Source organism: Syngnathus floridae, chromosome 9, assembly GCF_059516105.1.
Source record: "Syngnathus floridae isolate MCC-2025c chromosome 9, RoL_Sflo_1.0, whole genome shotgun sequence".
Lineage (NCBI taxonomy): Eukaryota > Metazoa > Chordata > Actinopteri > Syngnathiformes > Syngnathidae > Syngnathus > Syngnathus floridae.
Window position 1 is genome coordinate 260,599 of NC_142421.1, and position 19,992 is coordinate 280,590.

At 45.1% G+C, this 19,992-nt stretch overlaps 1 protein-coding gene across 1 annotated transcript; it reads right to left on the reverse strand.

The window, feature by feature from the left end:
- Positions 1-2,207: 2,207 nt before the first annotated feature.
- Positions 2,208-19,935, reverse strand: col13a1 (collagen, type XIII, alpha 1). Its single transcript, XM_088384066.1, has 34 exons — positions 19,890-19,935; positions 18,787-18,822; positions 18,547-18,573; positions 18,195-18,221; positions 17,360-17,386; positions 17,259-17,285; positions 16,887-16,913; positions 16,299-16,370; positions 13,800-13,883; positions 13,551-13,592; positions 13,438-13,455; positions 13,248-13,274; positions 13,110-13,154; positions 12,702-12,719; positions 12,389-12,433; positions 11,830-11,865; positions 11,709-11,753; positions 11,366-11,452; positions 11,161-11,196; positions 11,028-11,084; positions 10,912-10,935; positions 10,689-10,742; positions 10,481-10,525; positions 10,327-10,368; positions 10,177-10,227; positions 9,995-10,021; positions 9,731-9,817; positions 8,939-8,974; positions 8,243-8,296; positions 8,120-8,173; positions 7,991-8,026; positions 4,929-5,006; positions 3,598-3,636; positions 2,208-3,502 (listed from the first exon to the last, which is right to left on the reverse strand). The coding sequence occupies exons 4-34, from the start codon at positions 18,195-18,197 to the stop codon at positions 3,500-3,502; spliced, it is 1,326 nt and encodes a 441-aa protein (XP_088240192.1). The 5' UTR covers positions 18,198-18,221; positions 18,547-18,573; positions 18,787-18,822; positions 19,890-19,935; the 3' UTR covers positions 2,208-3,499.
- Between the last annotated feature and the right edge of the window lie 57 nt (positions 19,936-19,992).

Below are 19,992 nucleotides of genomic sequence, written 5' to 3' on the forward strand. Positions count from 1 at the left end.
TCATCGGTTACGTCCAAATGATAAACAGACCAAAAATACAGGAGCGATACGCTCGAAACACTTTGACTTGGCTACAGAAAATGTCTTTGATTCGAGCTTTGACATGTTTTTGGAATGAACCATTTCAAGCTAATCTGCGGTGCGCCTTAGTAATTGCAAATCGGCAAAGACTAGCTAGCACCTGAAAATCAACATTCCAAGAAATGCTGGCTGTCAATCCTAATTGGCAAATTTTGTCAATTAAATCTGGAAGTCAACACTTCAATCACGTTTTATTGATTAAAAAAAGTCAATTGTGGTGGCGGTGGTAGGCGGAAAAACAACAACTTCTAAATCTATGTCTACTCGATTGTAAAAAAAGAAAAGAAAGACGGAAAGTCCCTGGAGAGTAAATAATCAAACAAGTAAAAAAATGAAAAGGATCTGAAACAGACCATGCATGAAACTATACAAAAAAATATATACTCAATCAAATATTTGCTTCTTTTTCTCAACACCATGAAATATTCATTCCAGTGTACAAGTTCACCTTACGGACAGTCATCCTATCTCCATTGAACATGCGAACATGTCCATTTCGCACGTTTGGGAGGTGGTGAGCAGTGACCTCTGACCTTCCAAATGTGAATGTGGTCAAATGTGAAAAGAAAAGCCCTAAACACTGCAAGAGTATACTCACTTCTGGTGCAATGACAAGATGCAAACAAAACTGTTCTCGGCTCAATACTTCCAAATGTGGGCATTGGACTGTTTCTGGTTGCCTCAACTTGTTGTCATCAGAAAAAGATTGAAACAACAAGGGAGCTAGCTGTCGATTGTGACTGAAGGAATGCTTTCTCCACTAGCTTGTCAAAGAAATAACATGTGCGTGCGTGCGTCAATCAATGGCCAAACTGCTCTCGACATTGTTGCACATCTGCGAGTGCAGTGCCCAAACGGAGGCGGGTGCGCGTTGACTCGGATCCCGCCGAAAGGAAGGTCCATATTATGTACAAGCCAAGCTTCTGCCTGCTAAATGTCTGTAGGGAGAAAGATGCAGATGCTGCTTATTGATGCAGTACGATGGACGTGGCTACTTTGCAATCCGTATAGTATATACATGTATACGTACAAAGCCTGCCCGTTAATATAGACACACACACGCACACAATCATTCTGATACAATACTTACAACGACAGCTTTGAACGATCAAATAGAAAACAAGCAGCATTATCACATACGTATGTGACCAGCCATGATGTGAATGAAGCGAGCCACTCTTCCAAGTTGCTCCCCTCAGATCAAATGCAGAAGGAATCATGACCCTGTGGTGAGCTGTGCACATAAAGTGCAAATTTTCACAAAATGTCTCCCAAAAGCTATCCATCAGCAGCTACGCTTCTGTACGTAGTATAGCATGCAGTGTGTGTGTGTGTGCGTGCGCGTGTGTGTGCGGGTGTGTGCGTGCGTGCGTGGCAGTGCAGGCTCTTCTGTAGCATCGCCTTTAAAAAGCAACACACCCAACCAACCATTTTGCTCATCAACGGAGCCTCAAACATGTCTCACAGTCACATGTTGTCTTGGCAACTGCAGCTTCTGGTAAAACCATATGCCTTGGGACTTGGCCCCGTGGGATCTGGCCCCTCTGCTCGTCTTACTTCTTAGCCAGTTGGAAGGGGTGTTGACCCTGAAATAGTTAGCGCAACATTTTAGTCAAACAATACAAAGAAGTTGCATGCGCAAAGGGGTTACATGTGTGTGCGGTCCAAAGTTTCGGGCGAGAGCGTGGTGCTGGTGCATCGTTGTTGTTGTTTTGCTCTTTTTTCTCTGGACCTGGCATTATGAGGTGCACTTCAAATATCACATTGTCCGCGCGCCAATGTATGAATACAAATGTCACTTGATTTCCGAGTGCTACAGCTACAAATACAAACTTCCGTACATATGCGTGCTTGGTGTTTGAATTGATGTTTGACTCTGGATGCACGCTCGTTGAAAACTCACCACCTCATTCAGCGCATGCAGTGCAAGCTCCAGGTTAGTGATCAAGGCCTCGACTGTGCAAACTTCATTTGTACACGCTGCAACTCAATTCGGCCCTGGTCGCTCTGGTCAGGCTCATGCTTAGTGATGAATAGGTTGCTACAACACTTAGACAATGACTCATGTCTGGCGAGGCGCTGAAGGAAACGCAACCCATGACCGATGGATGGATCGTTCGTTCATGTACGAGCTTTAAACAGGTTTACTTTTATTTATGGAAGGAAGCGTGATTGTCATTTTAGAACATAAACAACGCGTTCCAAAAATGGAAGGTACTGGATGATCATCAATATTATGTATATCATTCAATCCAGGCAGCGCAAAATCTCAGCAGAGAGAAGGCGCGCATGTGTACGTAGAATAGAATAGAATAGAATAGAATAGAATAGAATAGAAAAGAATAGAAAAGAATAGAAAAGAATAGATCAAGGTACAAAGTAATCAGTGCAACTTTTCCCCCCAACATTAGGTCACTTGTGAAGTTAATTGGCAGAACTCCATAAGGCAATCCATTTGAAACGTGAACCAAGCCCTTGCCACTGGCGCCTTTCGTGCCATTCAAGCCATGTGGTGCTTCAAGGGGAGGCCTGAATGAACATTTTGGTTACGCTCATGATTGAGCCGTATCATTTTTATAATAATAAAGTACTGGTAAAAACAAAATACAATGAACGGAAACTTTTTGCTATAATGCAAACATGACTGATATGCAAAAGAACACTTTCAGGACATTCCATGCATTTGAAACTTGTTAGGAGATCCAAGTAGAGACAAAGGTGCATTGGATTTGTTACCGACAAAACATGACTTGTTCATGACTTGGTTAGTCGAAGCTAATTGAAGCAAAATGTGGGATCATGGACATGGATGTAATTATGACAAATATTTCATGAACTTAGTATTACGTTTTGCATGATATACACGTGACATTCTTGAGTATAAATGTCATCTAGTAACGCTTCCGTTTGACACGCGTGTTTGAGTTCAACACGATCCAACCCAAATTCACTCTTCACCTTGCATCAAATTTATAAAAAGAAAATAAAACAATGTCAGCTCTAAATAAGAGTGCAGACTTTTGAACACGGTGTGAACAACAACAACAACAAAAAGTATACTGCATTGATCTGGGACTGCCCACAATCTTTCCAGCTGCACAACGTGCTCTTGTCCAACATAATAAAACAAGCTAGAATAAGTTAAAAAGCATCCACATCACAGTATGCACAAATATCATGCATCTGCAAGTCAGTATTCACTTTTCCAAATTCATACATACGATTCCTAAATGCGGGGATATACACTCAAATACAATGTCACTGGTGTTAAAACAAAAAGCAAAACTGTACAAAACATTTGGTCTTTAAGATTTTTTTTGGTTTTTTTTTTTTTTAATATAATAGGTTCGAATACAATCAGGAAAAAGTAAAAAAAATAAATATTCTATGTACAATTACAAAAGCCATTCCAAAGTTATCACTGCAGGGAAAAAGCACAGGGCAAAATGTTAGTTCCAAAAAACGTCACTGGGGAGTTAGAACCATGAGGTCAGTAAGGCTCAAACTTTCACTTACTTTGTTCCAACAGCCTGGTACGGGTAGGCCGTCATCTCCCTGGAAAAAGAAAAACGAATTGTCAACACAATCAGCTGCACGGAAAAATTCAACAGTTACACTTTGCGCGGAGGTGCAAGTCATATTGTTGCATCCAGAGATTTGGAAAGCAATATAGTTTTATGTATGCACCGTGTCTCTGTACACGTATAGGAATATGTATACACGTGCACTTTAATTCTTCATTGTTAATATAATTACTCGTAATGGACGACTTGATGCAATATTAGCAAACAACCGATGAAAATATTTGAGAAGGGCAACATAATCATTCACTGCCGCAAGTGTCCTTGGCGACATGTAGTGCGTCCGTTTTAGACAACACGTCTTCCGTTCATTTCATCCCTTTCTTCCTTTCCATCTATCTTTGAATGAAGCAAGGCTGATTGACAATCATAGGCTATCGTGACTAAAGGCAGACTGATGTGTGCGGGTCAAATTGGTTGGGCTGAAATGACCATTAAACGATGAAATGCACATACGGAGATTTTCTTCCAAACCTTGAAGATGCCATATGGTGAAAACAGCTATTTGCAAACATTCTGCAATTTAACTTTGCAAGTCCCTCCCAACCTCCCTCCGTCCCTCCCTCCCTCCCTCCCTCCACTGGTCGCCAGCCAGTTTGCAAGTGTAGCAGTAAAATTGAACACGAGCTAAATTTGGCAGTGAAAACAATCAAATAAGCGTCCGCTTGAATTGACCCCATCATTCCGTCTAGTTACGATTCGGCCTAACCTGTGGTAATGTTCCCTAGAAGAATCGGTGCTCCATGCAAGAGACGAAAGAGAAACGAAGCGATTCATCGTTATTGTTAGGAAGCGTTTGGAGTCCACTTGTACAGCCAGGTTGATCAATCAATGTTTTCCAATAAAAGTTGGCTACGTCACGCGTCGGTCACAACGAGTGCGTTAGGATGGCGATAAAAGCTCACGAGTTGATCGTACTTTCTTCGAATGAACAAAAGGAATCAAATCAATCATCTACTGGACAGCAATGAATAGTTTCATGCCAACTTTTCATGCAATGCAAAACAAAACTTACTACTTTTTACTTTCTCATGCTATTTGCAAGTGTGCATGCTGGGGAGGCGAGAGAGAGAGAGAGAGAGAGAGAGAGAGAGAGAGAGAGAGAGAGAGAGAGAGAGAGAGAGAGAGAGAGAGAGAGAGAGAGAGAGAGAGAGAGAGAGAGAGAGAGAGAGAGAGAGAGAGAGAGAGAGAGGGAGGGAGGGAGGGAGAGAGAGAGAGAGAGAGAGAGAGAGAGAGAGAGAGAGAGAGAGAGAGAGAGCACCGTACCACAGGACAAGGGGCATCCAGCCCGTCCAGGCCTGGCGAGCCCGGTTCACCCTTCTCTCCTTTAAAGCCTCGGAAACCCTGTTTGCGAAATCAACCGTTTAAAAGCGGCTCCGCGGCCCGAGCCCTCGTAGCTAAGTGTCTGTCGGTCGGTCGGTCTGGAGGATTCGTCCGTTGGGCCGCTCGATGCAGGTTGGCCTCAACATGCGGGCAACCCGGACTGACGGGAACGCAATTCACTGAGATGGGCGATGATCAAGCGTTCTTAACAGGTTAACCTGAGACACGATGGCCAAATAGTGTTTTGGATACAATGGTGCATGCGGTCGATGAGTTGAGAGTTTGAGGGACTCCCTTTCAAAAAGGAAGTAAGCTGATGACACACATATCAATGATTTATTCCCGCCAGCCTTGTACCTAGGGAGAGAACAGAGGCCTGAGGGAGCTTCAACGAGTGGGTGAGTGAGTGAGCGAGCGAGTGAGTGAGTGGCTGAGGGAGTGAGCGAGTGAGTGAGCGAGTGAGCGAGTGAATCTAGCAGAGCCAAAAAGAAGCTTTTGCCACCTTTTTGTTTTTGGCTCCGAGTCGTACACAGATTAGTGACATACCAACGGACACGGGGCATCTAATCCAGGTGCTCCTTGGTCTCCCTTATCCCCTTTGGCCCCCCTGTTGCCTTTCTTGCCCCTCTCTCCCTGCAAACAACAGCGTATTGAACAAATGACAAACTTTAGTCCTCCTTGGTGTCAATTTGAGAGGCTGCAAAATGAACCAATGTGCTTTAGTGTGTTGTATTGGAAGGAAATAAGAGAGTGCAGGGATAGTTGGCTGGTTAGGGATGGCAAATAAAAGAGCAAATGCATTTTTGGACAGAATTGCCTACTGAATGCTGCACCTTTCAATTGAGCAAAAGAAATGATCTTTAGATCATCAGTACAATGACACCTCACTGGAGAGTCGTCTCCCTCAAAGACTAAGAGGTCAAATGGGGGCATAGCGCCTGCCTCGATTAGAACGATAAACATACTACGTCTGTCAAGAAATCATTTTTGCAATGTGCTTTGAAGCTATTGCAGCTCCTCACCCACCAGACAATACGGCACTATTACGGCGCCTGGCTCGGCGTATTCGTTCGATTGTGTAACGAGGGCTTTGAAAGTGCTCCATTCGTGAACGCAAGTTGTTCATCATTGATGGGAGCAGGACACATTTGGTTTGTACGACATGAGCACATGATGACCATGTTTTTCAAATTGGTTGCGCTTGACACGGAATTATAAACATAGCGTTTTAGAAGCCTGCAATGAAGGCTTGTCATTTAAGGGAATAGCGGAAAGGGGGCAGGGCTGGCTGGCTGGCTGGCTGGCTGGCTGGCTGGCTGGCTGGCTGGCTGGCTGGCTGGCTGGCTGGCTGGCTGGCTGCCTGGCTGGCTGGCTGGCTGCCTGGCTGGCTGGCTGGCTGGCTGGCTGGCTGGCTGGCTGCCTGGCTGCCTGGCTGCCTGGCTGCCTGGCTGCCTGGCTACCTGGCTACCTGGCTGCCTTGCTTGCTCGCTTGCTCAATTGATTGATGAGCACTTGCATGGGAAATTGATGTGGTGTTAAGAAGGAATAGGAATGGCCAAGAGGAGGAGTAGTAACCCAGGACTTGAATTAGAATGCAGGAGCAGGAGGAGGAGGAGGAGGAGGAGGAGCAGGAGGAGGCCAAGTGTTGTGAGAGGGAGAGAAGGAAGGCAACCCTTGCGACAAAAAGAGCCATGGGGCAAGGTGGAGGGAAGGAAAAAGGGGATAGGAAGACCTGTGGATACAAAGGACAAGAATAAAAAAACAAACAAAAAAGAACAATAACTACACCATCCCATAGCTTCATCTTCTACACGTTCAACTTTACGATCAAATTTGGAATGGCTTCTTCATTCGCCATGTTCAATTCAAGTATGTTGCTTTGAGTTCTTCCATGGAAGTCAGTTGAATGTGTTGAAGAAAAAAAAAAAAGCTTATGAAATGTGAAGACTTGATTGATGGGAGTGGAAATATTAAACATGTTAATAGGAAGGAACAGGAACATTATTTTAGAGGGAGGGCATCCTAGTCATCTTACACATGGTGGTGGACACAATCAAAAAATCAAATCAAAATAAGGAGATTAAAAGCAGAAGTCACAAATATATTCACATAACCTAATTTAACACCTTAAATGAGGAAAAAGTATTTGCCCATTTCCTGATTTTTTTTTTTTTTTCTATCATACATTTAGTCTCATCAAATCAACTTTAATATCTCACACTACAAAACCAATGAAATATCCCAAATGGGCTTGATGAGCCTGATAAATATGAAAACAAGTTCTACCTGGAAGGAGCCAATACTTTTTCACCACAATGTATTTTAACAACAAGACAGAATGTTCTTATCCAAAATGGAATAGAAAACGCTGATTTTTGTTGTTGTTGTTGTTGTTGCTCTGGTCTCATGAAGCGACTTTGCTGTGTTTCGATATGATCATGTGCATCTTCTGTTCATTCTTCATAATCACACAGAATCAAAGCAAAGTTTTGGAAGGTCAGCGCTCCAATTCAGATGCGCTTGGGAGCCTTTGAAGCTATTCAAATTCAGCTCGGTGGCAATGAAATGAACATTTCATTGGGACCGTACAGAGCCAGGCAATCAGAAAAGTACATTATGTCAATTCATATCATTTTGGCATGATGAATAATGCTTACGTTTTGGCTCAATCAAATATTCCAATTCCAAAAATACTAGTGACAAGTAGTTACTGACCGACCGCAAGTGGCCACTGACCAGAGGTAGCCAGTGACCACAGGTAGCCAGTGACCACAGGTAGCCAGTGACCAGAGGTAGCCAGTGACCACAGCTAGCCAGTGACCACAGGTAGCCACTGACCACAGGTAGCCACTGACCACAGGTAGCCAGTGACCACAAGTAGCTACTGACTGAGCGTGTTGACCTCCTTCAATGCATTTGGTTATCAGTGGAATGAAACCACTTTGCTTGAAGCGAGTATGTGTGGCTCCAATATCTTCAGAGTCTTTCAAATGCTTCATTCTTACCCGATTCCCTTTGAGTCCTTGTGGTCCTACAAAGCCCTGAAATAGCAGATAGAGAAAGAGAGCTGAATGATGGGACTTGTTCCACATGAGCTCAATGATGTCTTCTTTCTGCAATGAAAAAGGACTTACAGGAATGCCCTGCGGGCCAATTGGTCCTGGTAGTCCAACATCTCCATTCTCACCCTGCAAAGACATCATCATTACTAGACTAGAAATGTCAAGTGGTGTCTGTCCGAGTGCAAGGAAACTCACTCTCTCTCCTTTTGGTCCTGCTGGCCCTGCTACTCCTGCTGGCCCCAGCAGACCCTTCAAAACAGACCAAGCCAATCATTATAGTGGATATCAACTTTCAAGCAAAAAATCTCCGTTCAGCACGTCAACAAGCTTCCATCAATTAGAATATACAAAATGGATGACTCTTTCAAAGAACAGATTCGATGGAGTCCTTTTCCTTCCCAATGCGTATCATGACTACACTAAGCTTGTTGAACTACTGTCCAGACTGTTGGGTTAAAAAGGAGGGAAAAAGAAGAACATGTCCACAGCTGCACGGATTTCCCAATAGCGGTCACAATTGGAGAGGAAACCTTTGGCTCATTCCAAATCATTGAAGAACCTCTCAACATGCAGCATGAGCACATTTCCACATGACGCCGGTGCAGGCCCCCCGAGCCGAGCCGAGCCGAGCCGAGCCGAGCCTACCCGACCTGACCCGACCCGACCCGACCCGACCCGACCCTGAACACTCGCAAAACGTTCTTGCAACTAAAACAATGCAAGCACGGGACGACAAGCAGACGACACAAGCACACATGACAAATCAAGCGAGCTAGGAGGAGGAAGACAAGGTGGAAAAAGGAAGGAAGGAAGGACAGAGAGAGAGAGAGAGAGAGAGAGAGAGAGAGAGAGAGAGAGAGCGAGAGAGAAGGGGGCTGGAACACCACTCACCACTGGACCGGGTCTGCCGTCTAACCCATGAGCCCCCTGGATAGCGTTGTACACAGTTAGAGAGCACAGGTGATGGGGGGGGGGGGGGGGGGGGGGGGGGGGGGGGGGTCACATTGGGGAGGTGGATGACGGTGAGTGAGTGAGTGAGTGAGTGAGTGAGTGAGTGAAGCTGTGACTCAAGTGACTTCAACAATTCATTCAGATGGTGACCCCCCAAAAAAAAAAAAAAAAGTGTCATGGAAGTTTGGAGATAAGCGTGGTGATTACAAGTCAGTAAAAGCCCTTTGACCAGTTATAGTAGTTAGAGTTTGGCTTCACAATAAAACGCATCATTTTGGCCCATGTCATTCCCATGATTCATTTGATAGAATATGTGAAAACCTTGTTGTCTCAAATTGAATGCATACTGTAGATGAAATCCAATGTGTATAAGTACTTATTATCTAAATGATGGCTGGTTGTTGAAAGCTTTTGGACATATTGTAGATTTCATTTCCAAGAGTAAGAAATACTAGGAGAAATCCCAAAGTACTGTTGGATGATAGTGCCTTAATGGGCCCAAACAGGAGGGAAATAACATGAGAAATAAATGATAACACAGGTCTAGCACATTCTCATTTTCGTACCATCCAGTCCACCTTTCTGTGCAACATTTCAACTAATACAAACCAAAACAATGTGTGTGTGTCTAGTCTTAACTTCGTAATATTCAGCGTAACTTTAGTGATGGTTAAAAGTTAGGTTGTTCAAACATCTCTATTCAAATGGTGTGGAAAAAGTGAAAGCACTTACAGGCAGTCCAAGATGGCCTCTGTCCCCCTTGTCACCTTTCTGACCTGCTGCTCCCTTTTCTCCACGGAGGCCGACGCCTGCCTCTCCCTAGCGGACAACAAGCGCACACACATTTCACCCACAAATGATGAAGAGAAGGGGAAAAAACAAAACAAAACAAAACAAAACAAAACAAAACAAAACAAAACAAAACAAAACAAAACAAAACAGATTTGCAAGTAACTTTCTGTGCTTCCATTTCATTCCAAATAAAAGCTACTTCACCTTTGGCCCTGAAGGTCCTTGAGATCCCTAAAAACAACAGACAAATGTCAAGCCCTAAAAGTAGTCAGCGTTGTTGTCTAGGTGCTTGTGGTTGAAAAGCACTGCCATTGACTATTCATGTGTGTGTGTGTGTGAGCAATCAATGTTTATTTGAATTTGAGGTCAGAAAATATTGCTCTCACCGCTGGGCCGACTGGTCCGGAGGGACCTGGGGGACCTGGAGGGCCATAGAGCTAGAAAAGAAGTGAAAAAAAAGTTCAGGGTTAGGAGGACTTGAAAGGCTTCCCTTATCGTATATCATATGATTGTCCTATATCATACTGTGATCATACCATCTCTGATCTTCCTCCTTCCCCAGGATCACCTTTTGTGCCCTGAAAAAGACAAAAACACAAAGAAACACAAAGTCCTGAAGTCACTCTTTGCGCTACTACAAGCAGTAACATGACATGATGACCAAACGTGAATAGAAAGGAAATGTGGTACCTTCTCTCCATCAAGGCCTGGAGGACCTGGGAGGCCAACTTCTCCCTAAGGATGGCAAAAGAGAGATAGCTGAGGCTTGACACGTGAAGGTGCTATAGCCTGGATGGATTCAAAACTCCACTCCAAATGTTTGATGGGGCACAAATGTGTCTTAACCTTCCTGCCTTCCTCGGTCGTATAAAAAAAAAACAAAAAAAACACATCTTACTTTTGTCCCTGAAAACCCGGGAGGGCCTGGAGGTCCAGGTAATCCAGGTGGGCCCTACAAGTTGGATGGAAGACACCATTAACACATCGAAAATGGGATTGCCTATGAATAGCTGAACGGAGAGTTGATTTATCACTACCGCCCCAAAAAAATAAACAAACAATGAAATAGACAGCTAGCACTCGAGCTAGGAAGGTCAGTAAATCGGTAGATCAAACATTACCATCAGATGTATATTGCGAATATCCTGCAAGGGAGAGCGATCGTCGGATTAGAAAATGTTTACGGATGATTTGATTGTACGGTACAAATAAATGATGTGCAATAAGAGTAGCGTACGTTTTCATTATTGTGGATCTCAGCCTTTCCCGGTTCGCCGGTTGCACCTGGGGGCCCCTAGAAAAAGAGATCAAGATGATTGACATCATGATCATGAGCGTACTCCATGAAAAGCCGTCGAGTCATGACTCACTCTTGGTCCAGCTGGGCCTTCGGGGCCTGCCTCTCCCTAGAGTTCCGACAGTTCACATTTAGTTGGGGTGGTTTCTTGCGATTTCAAAACACTTCCCAAAACCTCAGGCTCATACGCACATACCTGATGCATTGTATTGTATTCCACGTCTTTTCATATTCAATCAAATTGATCACACATTGTACTGGACGTTTTTGCTCGGTACCTTAGGTCCCATGAGGCCTGGCACTCCTGGGGAGCCGGGTTCTCCTTTCATTCCAAGTGAGGAAATAGTAGCCTCTCCCTTCTCTCCCTAGTAGAGATAACATTCTGGATGAGGATCACTTGATTCAAAAGCCTTCACTGGCCCCAAAATGAGCGCGCTCACAACAACGTAAAAACGCGCTACGTTCACGTCACGTTTGTCCAAAATACGAACAACGCAAGCAAGAATGCGATTGTATCCGACACAAACATGCAGTTGCCGCACAAATGGTTTTGCCGTGCCGGGCCGTGCCGTGCCGGGCCGTGCCGTGCCGTGCCGGGCCGTGCCGTGCCTGCCTACCTACCCTATAGCCCCTCTTGCCAGGGATGCCAGGGGTGCCGCTCTGGCCCTTTTGCAGTCAAACACAAATAGCTATCACCTTCTCAGCTCCTTCGGAAGTACAGCACGACTAGCCACATTATTACCTTGGAGCCCGGAGGGCCCGGGAAGCCTGCTTCTCCCTTGACACCATAAAGGTCAAGCAAAGACAGAAAAGGAAAGAAGAAAAAGAAGGGGGTTCAAATGGCAGAAAAAGACATTCGGGAGATGAAGTCAGGCTGATGAGTAACGCCATGCAGACCTGAGAGGTGAGTAAGTGCAGTCATTTCTATAAAGACAATTGAGCAACTGAGCTGAAATGGTAGAAAAGTGCCACAGAACCGAGGGAGGAATCCAACAATGAAGGTGGAGCATACTATGTATGCATTTCCTCAGCATCCAACTTTGGTCACAATCTTCTCTGTCCACTATGCAATCACCACAATGGATTAGCATTGGAAAAGTCAGAGTGCTTCCTTCCGTGAGGAAAGTGGCTTTGAGGTTAAACACCAAAGTCCATTCCTTTTGTAAAAATGGTTGCAAGACAAACAGCCCATGGATGAAATGCATTTGGGGGAAAAAAAAAAAAAAAAAATCCATGCAGGATCTTCTATCCACTTCCAACGACATGCTTGGCTGCTGCTGCTGCTGCTGCTGCGACTTTACCTTCTCCCCTTTCTCTGGCGCAAAGCCCCTCTTCCCTTCATCTCCCTGAGGAGGCAATGGAACAGCAAAGCCGGCCGGAGCAGCACAGAACACGCAAAACAAACGGGCTCCCTTTAGTGCGGAGTATTTACGACAGACTCACTTGGTTCAGACTACATCAAAACCCAAAGCCGTAAAAATGAAGAAAAACAAGAGGATGGGTCCAAGAGGCACAAATTGCCTCAGGTACGAGAGTTGGAGAACGGGGCTGATGCAATTGAAACCGTTCTATTCTCAAAACACCTAGGACAAAGTCGTCATCATCAGAAATTACCTTGGCTCCCTGGTCACCCTGCGAAGGGAAAGACAAAGAAAGCATTTAGACAAGAAGTCCAAGAGCTAAGACCCGTCCGTCAAACTGTCCAATAGATTGTTGGAATCAAAGGTGCACAGCTGTTGAAGAAAAGATTGCCCCGGTGCGTCATCTGACACCAATCCGATCCCCCAAACCAAATCGTGGTTGCAATAAACGGACTATAAGATAATATGGTGATGAAAGTCCATCCGTTTCAAATCATTGGCCCTCCCTATCCTTGTGACTTACACTTGACTCAAGTCTCTCCCTTCATCTGCACATATGGTCAAACGACTGCGCTAACAAGCGTTCTGCTTATCCAGAGGCATGTGGAGAAATTGACAATAAAGCTGACTTTGACTTTGAATAAGGCTTAAGGAGGCGTACCTTTGGCCCTTCAGGACCCGTCGGCCCAACATCCCCTCGATCGCCCTGTGGAGAAACACACCTTAAGGATATGGACGGACCATTCATCTTAGCAAATAGGTACAAACGTGAAGAGAGGATTTTTTGGAAGGAGCTCACCTTCTGTCCTGGTAAACCTGGCTCACCCTAGACGCACAAATAGTTTTCATTGACTTCAACAACACAGCAACAATCAATTAGGCTCGAGTGACAATGTGTGCTTTCAAAAGAACAATTGGCCGTCGTCGTCTTCATCATCATCATCATCATCATCATCATCATACTGTAAACGTTGAGGATTTGGTTTTACCTTCAGTCCTGGCAATAGCTGGAGAGTCAACAACACAAAAACGTTTCATGGTGAGCAGACATTTACTGGAGAAATCAGAGCGAGCGAGCGAGACTGGATCAAAGCTCACTCACCCTTGGGTCTTTTCCAGGTTTTCCCGGTTCACCGGGCTTACCCTGTAGGCAAATTGCGATTTGATATCAAGGCAGCCATCCAAATCTAGACCCACGCGCCCTATTGATTGTGCGCTGAAAACCACGAGTCGCTTTCTCATACGTATGTGAACGGGAATGACCGATAGTACTCGTTGCTGCGGTTGCAGAATAATCAAAGGTCTCGGACAAGGTCAAAGCGAAATTGCGCACGATTCTGCTGGGACTTACGGGCGAGCCGCTTGCTCCGTTCAGACCTGGGTTCCCCGGGGGCCCTGGTGGTCCCGGAGGCCCCTGCGCTCCCGGCTCACCCTGCTGAGAGACTTTGGGTTACAACCTGTCTGTCAGTCTTGTCATATTGCCAGCACCACAAATTGACACGAAAAGCACATTCAGGTTAGCAGGGTTGCAGAGCAAGCAGTTCAAAAGACACACTCAAGGTCCATTCTCGATCCTAATATGTCAACATGTTGCTGATTTGTAAGAAGAGGATGAAACAAAGGCTTGTCGGATTTCAGAATGAGAGTTGGCGTCAGCGCAAAGTTGCTTGTGCTTGACAGCCCTGCAATGTGCGCGTTGGACAAAGGTGACGTTTTTAGGGTCTCCCGGAAAGCTTCCAGCAATATATGAATTTTCACTTTGACCATTAGCGTTGCTTGCACTGGAGTGAAGCGTGACGCTTCACTTCCAGATGGCTCCGACAGAGCCAGAGGCAAAGGCAAAGGCAAAGCCAAAGCCAAAGTCAAAGCCAGAGCCAGAGCCAGAGCCAGAGCCAGAGCCAGAGCCAGAGCCAACGCCAACGCCAAAGCCAAAGCCAAAGCCAACGCCGCCAATGTGGCCTTGCCATTCTATTTTCGTCTTGTGCAGCGCATGCAAAATGTACAACAGTACATCTGTTTGGGATGAATGAGCAATTGCTTGAAGCTTGTTTGAAGAGCCACCTGGCCGGCCGGATTTTCAACGTGAGGACTACGTTGCCATTTGAGACACATTCTATTGTAAGATCATAGGGAAAATCCAAAACAAACTCATTATTCTCAGTCTTCCCTGACCACACTGTGGGGTCTCTTGAGCTATGTCTTTGGTGCTTCTTTTTGGGGTTATGCAGGCACAAGCACACGCACGCCAAAATTCAAAGGAATGACCCATTTGATGCCTATCGTAACAAAACCATACCGTGAAAGTAAGGCATGAATGATTTTGTATTTCAAGACAAATGATGGTGCGGGCCATGAACCAAAGTCCAAGTCAGCCAAGTGATTACTTGATCAAATCATCTGAACATTCTCAGTGGTGTTCCAATAATAATCTCCCAGCTGAGTCAGCTTCTCAATTTAGCTACACAAAACGATTCTACTTGTATTGCTACAAAGACTATGGACAGAAAAGACCTTTGCCCTTCGCCAATCGTTAGCGGTAGCCACTGCAGCACTTGGTTAATTCCAGCCAGCCAGACGGTCAGACGGGGGAGATTTTACGGCCTCGGCCAAAGGCGGCTCGAGACGAGCGGGAGAGACGAGTAGCGGGGAAAAGAGAATTGTACCTTGAGGCGTTTTAGGATTACAGGGCTTATTGAGGGCATGTTGCGCACGCTGATAGGCAACATCTGCACAGGTGGCCAAAAAAGGTCACAGGGCAAAGGTCACCGGGAGGGATGCAGCAGAAACCAAAGAGGGGAGATAGACCAAGAGGTTGAAGGGAGGGTGGAGAAAGAAAGAAAGGACAAAGAGAGAGAGAGAGAGAGAAATACAATACAACATGACATGAGAGTGAAAAGCAAGGAAGAAAAGGGAGCCACACAAAACAAGGTCAAAGGCAGAAAGGCACTGCAAACTCTGGGCCTGGACTGGCTAGAGGGTTAGGCTTCCCTTACGCATGTCCAAGAACAAATGACACATACTATTCATCTCCCGAGAGGGAAGCAACCCTTGGACTAGCCAGACCCCAAGATTGCAATGATGAATGAGGTAGGTAGGTAGGTAGCTAGGCAGGTAGGTAGCTAGGTAGCTCGGCAGGTGTGCCCGCCAGTCTTGCCACAAAGAGAGTAGAGTACGGCTTCTAGTGCATATCCAGACTTACTGTAGCCAAGTGTCCAGCACAGGGCTGTACAATACGTCGCTTCTGTTGAGATGATTAGCGTCATCAAATTCACGTTTACAAAATAGCAGCCATAAAAAAAATAGCAATCTCACTTTATTTGACACCAAACCAGATGGGTTTGAGTGCACCTTGCCTACATTTTCTAGAGCACACAGTACATAGTTCCAAAAGACCAATGTGATAGAACCGTAGCTTTTTTTTTTCTCCTCCATGTGAGCTTTGTCACAGCGATCGTGTCAAATTCAATTTCCATTCATCATTCAAAGAGCTGCTATGGAAAGATAGACTGAACAGGGGAAAAGCAGGCGAGCTTGGTCCCGCACATTTGAGGCTTTCCACCGTTTACATTTGAAAAAGCACAAATCACGTCAATAGTAGTTTTTACCAAAAGAAAATCTGCTTTTATGAATTTAGGAATGTGCTTTTCTGAGGACAAGCTGTACACAATGGCTGGATGGGTGGTTGGATGGATGGATGGATGGATGGATGGATTGTGACATTTGCTTGGTTTCGCTTTGGTGGAGAGCGTTAAATGCTTGAGGAGTGCCTTGCTTTCAGGGCACTGCCTCTCTTTGCGGCACGACTAGGTGACAAAAGTGTCCGTCGGGGTGTCTGTGGCCACCCACAAACCTTCAACATCAGCGGTTGACTGGAGCGCAAGGCGGCCAAGGTTTTCAAGGGAAGATCCTGCACAAAGAGGCTCTGCCAGAGAAGTGCAAGCCGTGTTGACAGCAAACCATTAGCCAAAAGATAAAGAAGAGAGGGAGGGAGGGAGGGAGGCGTGTGCCTTGAGCTGACACATTCCATCCAAGTCTGCCCCTCTTTCTCTTCTTTAATGGTCAATATTTCCCTGCCAGTGCCTGAAAGGTTCCCGTGAAGGGAAATGATTTCTCTTGGCACCCGGGCGGGCCCTCGTCACGTTGGGGCAGAATTGCCTTGGGGATGGATGGCGCCAAATGACCGCACAAGGATTTGCATATGTTGGCCATCACTGAGCCACTTGTCATTTGTATACTATCCGGCTTCTGTTCACTTTCTCCTCTTCCAAAGCAAATGTTCCGCTTTGGCATTTCTCGTCTCAACTGTACATACGTAGTATCTTGTGAGAGCTAAGATGAACAGCTGCGGAATCAAACAGTCTCCAAGGGAGCCAAATTCATCGAGATGAACGCGTACCATTGCTTGAACACCATCAACGTTAACGAGATGCGTTCTTACCCGATGTGCGTAGTCGCCGCAGACACCCTGGAGGGAATAGAAAAGCAAAGCGTTCATTAGGCTTTACGTGCATCCGGGGAAAAGACTTTCAGCAGCTGGACTTACGCAACAGCATCATAGTAGACCCATTTGATCATTGCAAAAGTTAGTACTGCATGAACGGACGCGCTGGAAAATAGGAAATCTTTCTCGGAACTCGACGTAGACATGCAATATTTGTTCTGACCGCTTGAGGACAGCAGAAACAACAGGGAAATCTTCTTCCCGGATGCTTGGGGATTGCAATCTTTTTGGAATGGATTCGTATTTTCTCATGAGGTCCATTTCAGTTGGACGTAGTACTTTCTGTAAAGCACAACCTTTAACACTTACTTTCTCTCCTTTAGGTCCTGGTTCTCCCTAAGTGAGAAAACAATACATGTCAATTTATTTGTCGTGATGGGGGGAAAAGTGTTGACGCAAACGTGACTTACAGGGAGTCCTTTTGGTCCACGCTGACCCTGAAAGACATCAACCAATGAAAATCTTTTGAACAGAGGCAGCAAATACATAGTATGTGGTGACACAAATTCCTTCTATGACGAATTCCAAAGGCCTTTAGTTTGACTTTCCATCAGGCCCAGTGGTGTGAGCTGTCAGAGTACAGCAACTGCTTGATTAATGAATGGTGGGAGGCCGAGCCAGCCAGCCAGCCAGCCAGCCAGCCAGCCAGCCAGCCAGCCAGCCAGCCAGCCAGCCAGCCAGCCAGCCAGCCAGCCAGCCAGCCAGCCAGCCAGCCAGCGAACGAGCGAGCGACACATCTATTCCAATCCATAAGGGTGAGCCTACAGGCTCAACAGCGCCAAAGCTACTTTTGGAAAGCAATAGTATGTCTAATATTAAACAGACTGCTTCTCAAATGTCTTCTAACTGCTTACTGACATATGTTAGGAAGAAGGCAATTAAAGGAGCGCATTATGAAGGAACAATCATAATACTCAACACTCAATGTTATTTCAGCCATATACTACCTTTTGGCACACCAGGGCGGGTCACTCAAGTGAAATAAGAAATAAAAAAAAAAAAAAACGACAGGAATAAGGGTCTCCCACTCAAGTGTGCCTGGAGTAATGGCTTGGGAGCCTGGCAAAAAGCAATAGTGAAAGCCATTATGATGAAAAACAGAGCAGCAGCAGCAGCAGCAGCAGCAGCAGCAAGGAGAACAAAGATGGCTTGTTTGCCATTTCCTATTGTGACACACTCAAGTGCAAGTGTCATATGTACATTTTGATTTCAACTACAGTGCAGATTTAAAGAATGCTTACTTACCATGTCACCCTTGGGGCCATTCTGTCCCTGTGGGAACAGTCAATGCACACATTTTCCAATCAAGGCATTTATAGAACATGACTTCAGTTCTCCACGTTTTATTTGCTGCAAGTTCACATATCCCTCAGTTTAGCTTCCAGAAATCAAGATTGACCCTCAAAACAGCTTTTCTCTGAGCGGTGCAATTATGTTCTACAGTTACAGTGTGAGAGAAATGTGAAAATACATATATTTATTGTATTTATTTGAACATTAATGATTGATATATTGTGTTGTAGTGTGTATTCCTTTGTACGACTTTGACTCCACAGCAAATAGAGCATTTTGCACAAGTGAATTCAAAGAAACTCACATGCTTGCCATCCAGCCCAATGGGACCCTGCAATAAAATAAAATAAAAATAAAAAACAACACATCCTTTTTTAGGCACAAATATCATTGCCAACTTGAACAGCAAAACAAATACAAAAGGCATTTGGCCAATAGAAGAACATGGGCTTTCTCAGTTCTTCTATGTGCTGTTACTGCATTCACCCAGTTACCGAAGCTGTCACTTGACTTTTATTTTTGATGAATAATGTGAGTTACTTACTGGAAAGCCTGGAAATCCTCTTGTTCCAGGCTGACCCTGAAGAGAAAAATGCTCTTTTAGATGAGCAAAACAAAACGTTCCGTATCGAGTAGAAGTGCCTCCATACACGTACGTACGTACAGCATGTTTGTATCTACATACTACGTACGTACGTACGTACGTAGGTGGACAAAAAAGATAGAACACGGAAGACTGCAAGATAATAAATACATGTGCGGGTACAGACGTAGCAGTCCCATTTCACATTTCAACGCCAAGTCAACGTATAAACTCTGCTCGCGATCTTCTCATGTCTGCGGTAAAGCGCCACCTTCTGCGTGTTAGTGGATGCTCTGTACTGTGAGGAACTTCCTTCCTTCCTAGACTGTTATTCATGACGGACGCCTATTAGCAGAGCTCGGGCACACAAAGAAGATATAGAAGCTATGACGGCTAAAACAGATGGCCTTGGCTCTTGAAGAAGAGAACAAGGTAATGTCATTATTACCATACACAAATCCCTCAGTTCATTGGGAAATAATTGACGAATTTGAGCCAGCAGAGGTCTGGAAAAGTGACATTGACCCCCGATTGGTCTGCTTGCCTCATTTGAATGGGGGCCCAATTCGACTACATCTTGAATAATTCCACACTCTGCAATTACATCCAATCATTTGATCATTAGCAGAGCATTCACCCACTTTTGCCAGCCAACATCAAGCCAGAAGCCAGGAAACACAAGGGCCCAACTTTGTCCAGGTGAGCAACACAACTAGGACTTTCAAGAAGCAATACACGGAAAAAGATTTCTTCACACACACTCACACACCTCCATTATTTGGGACTTCCTAACTCTTTCTGCTTTTAAATGACATGCTGTGTTCATCGGATGACAATAACGCATGACAACTTTATTTGTCCCCAATGACATGACCTGACCTGACCTTGATTTGAATGGGACATTTGATTTGCGTTCCTGTATTTGAAAGGAAGCCTGATGCTAGAATCACCAATGGTAGTAAGGAATCATTCACTTGAATACTCATTTTACGAAATGACGTGACAGCGGCGCTAGTTTCAAATCGATTGGCTTCAAGGCAAGAAAATGAGGTTTGCACACTTACAGGTGGTCCCCTTGGTCCAATGATTGACAGACCTGGTTCTCCTGGGGCTCCCTGGAGGACAAAACACAAATAGTAAGGAAGACCTCGAAGTCATGAAAATGTT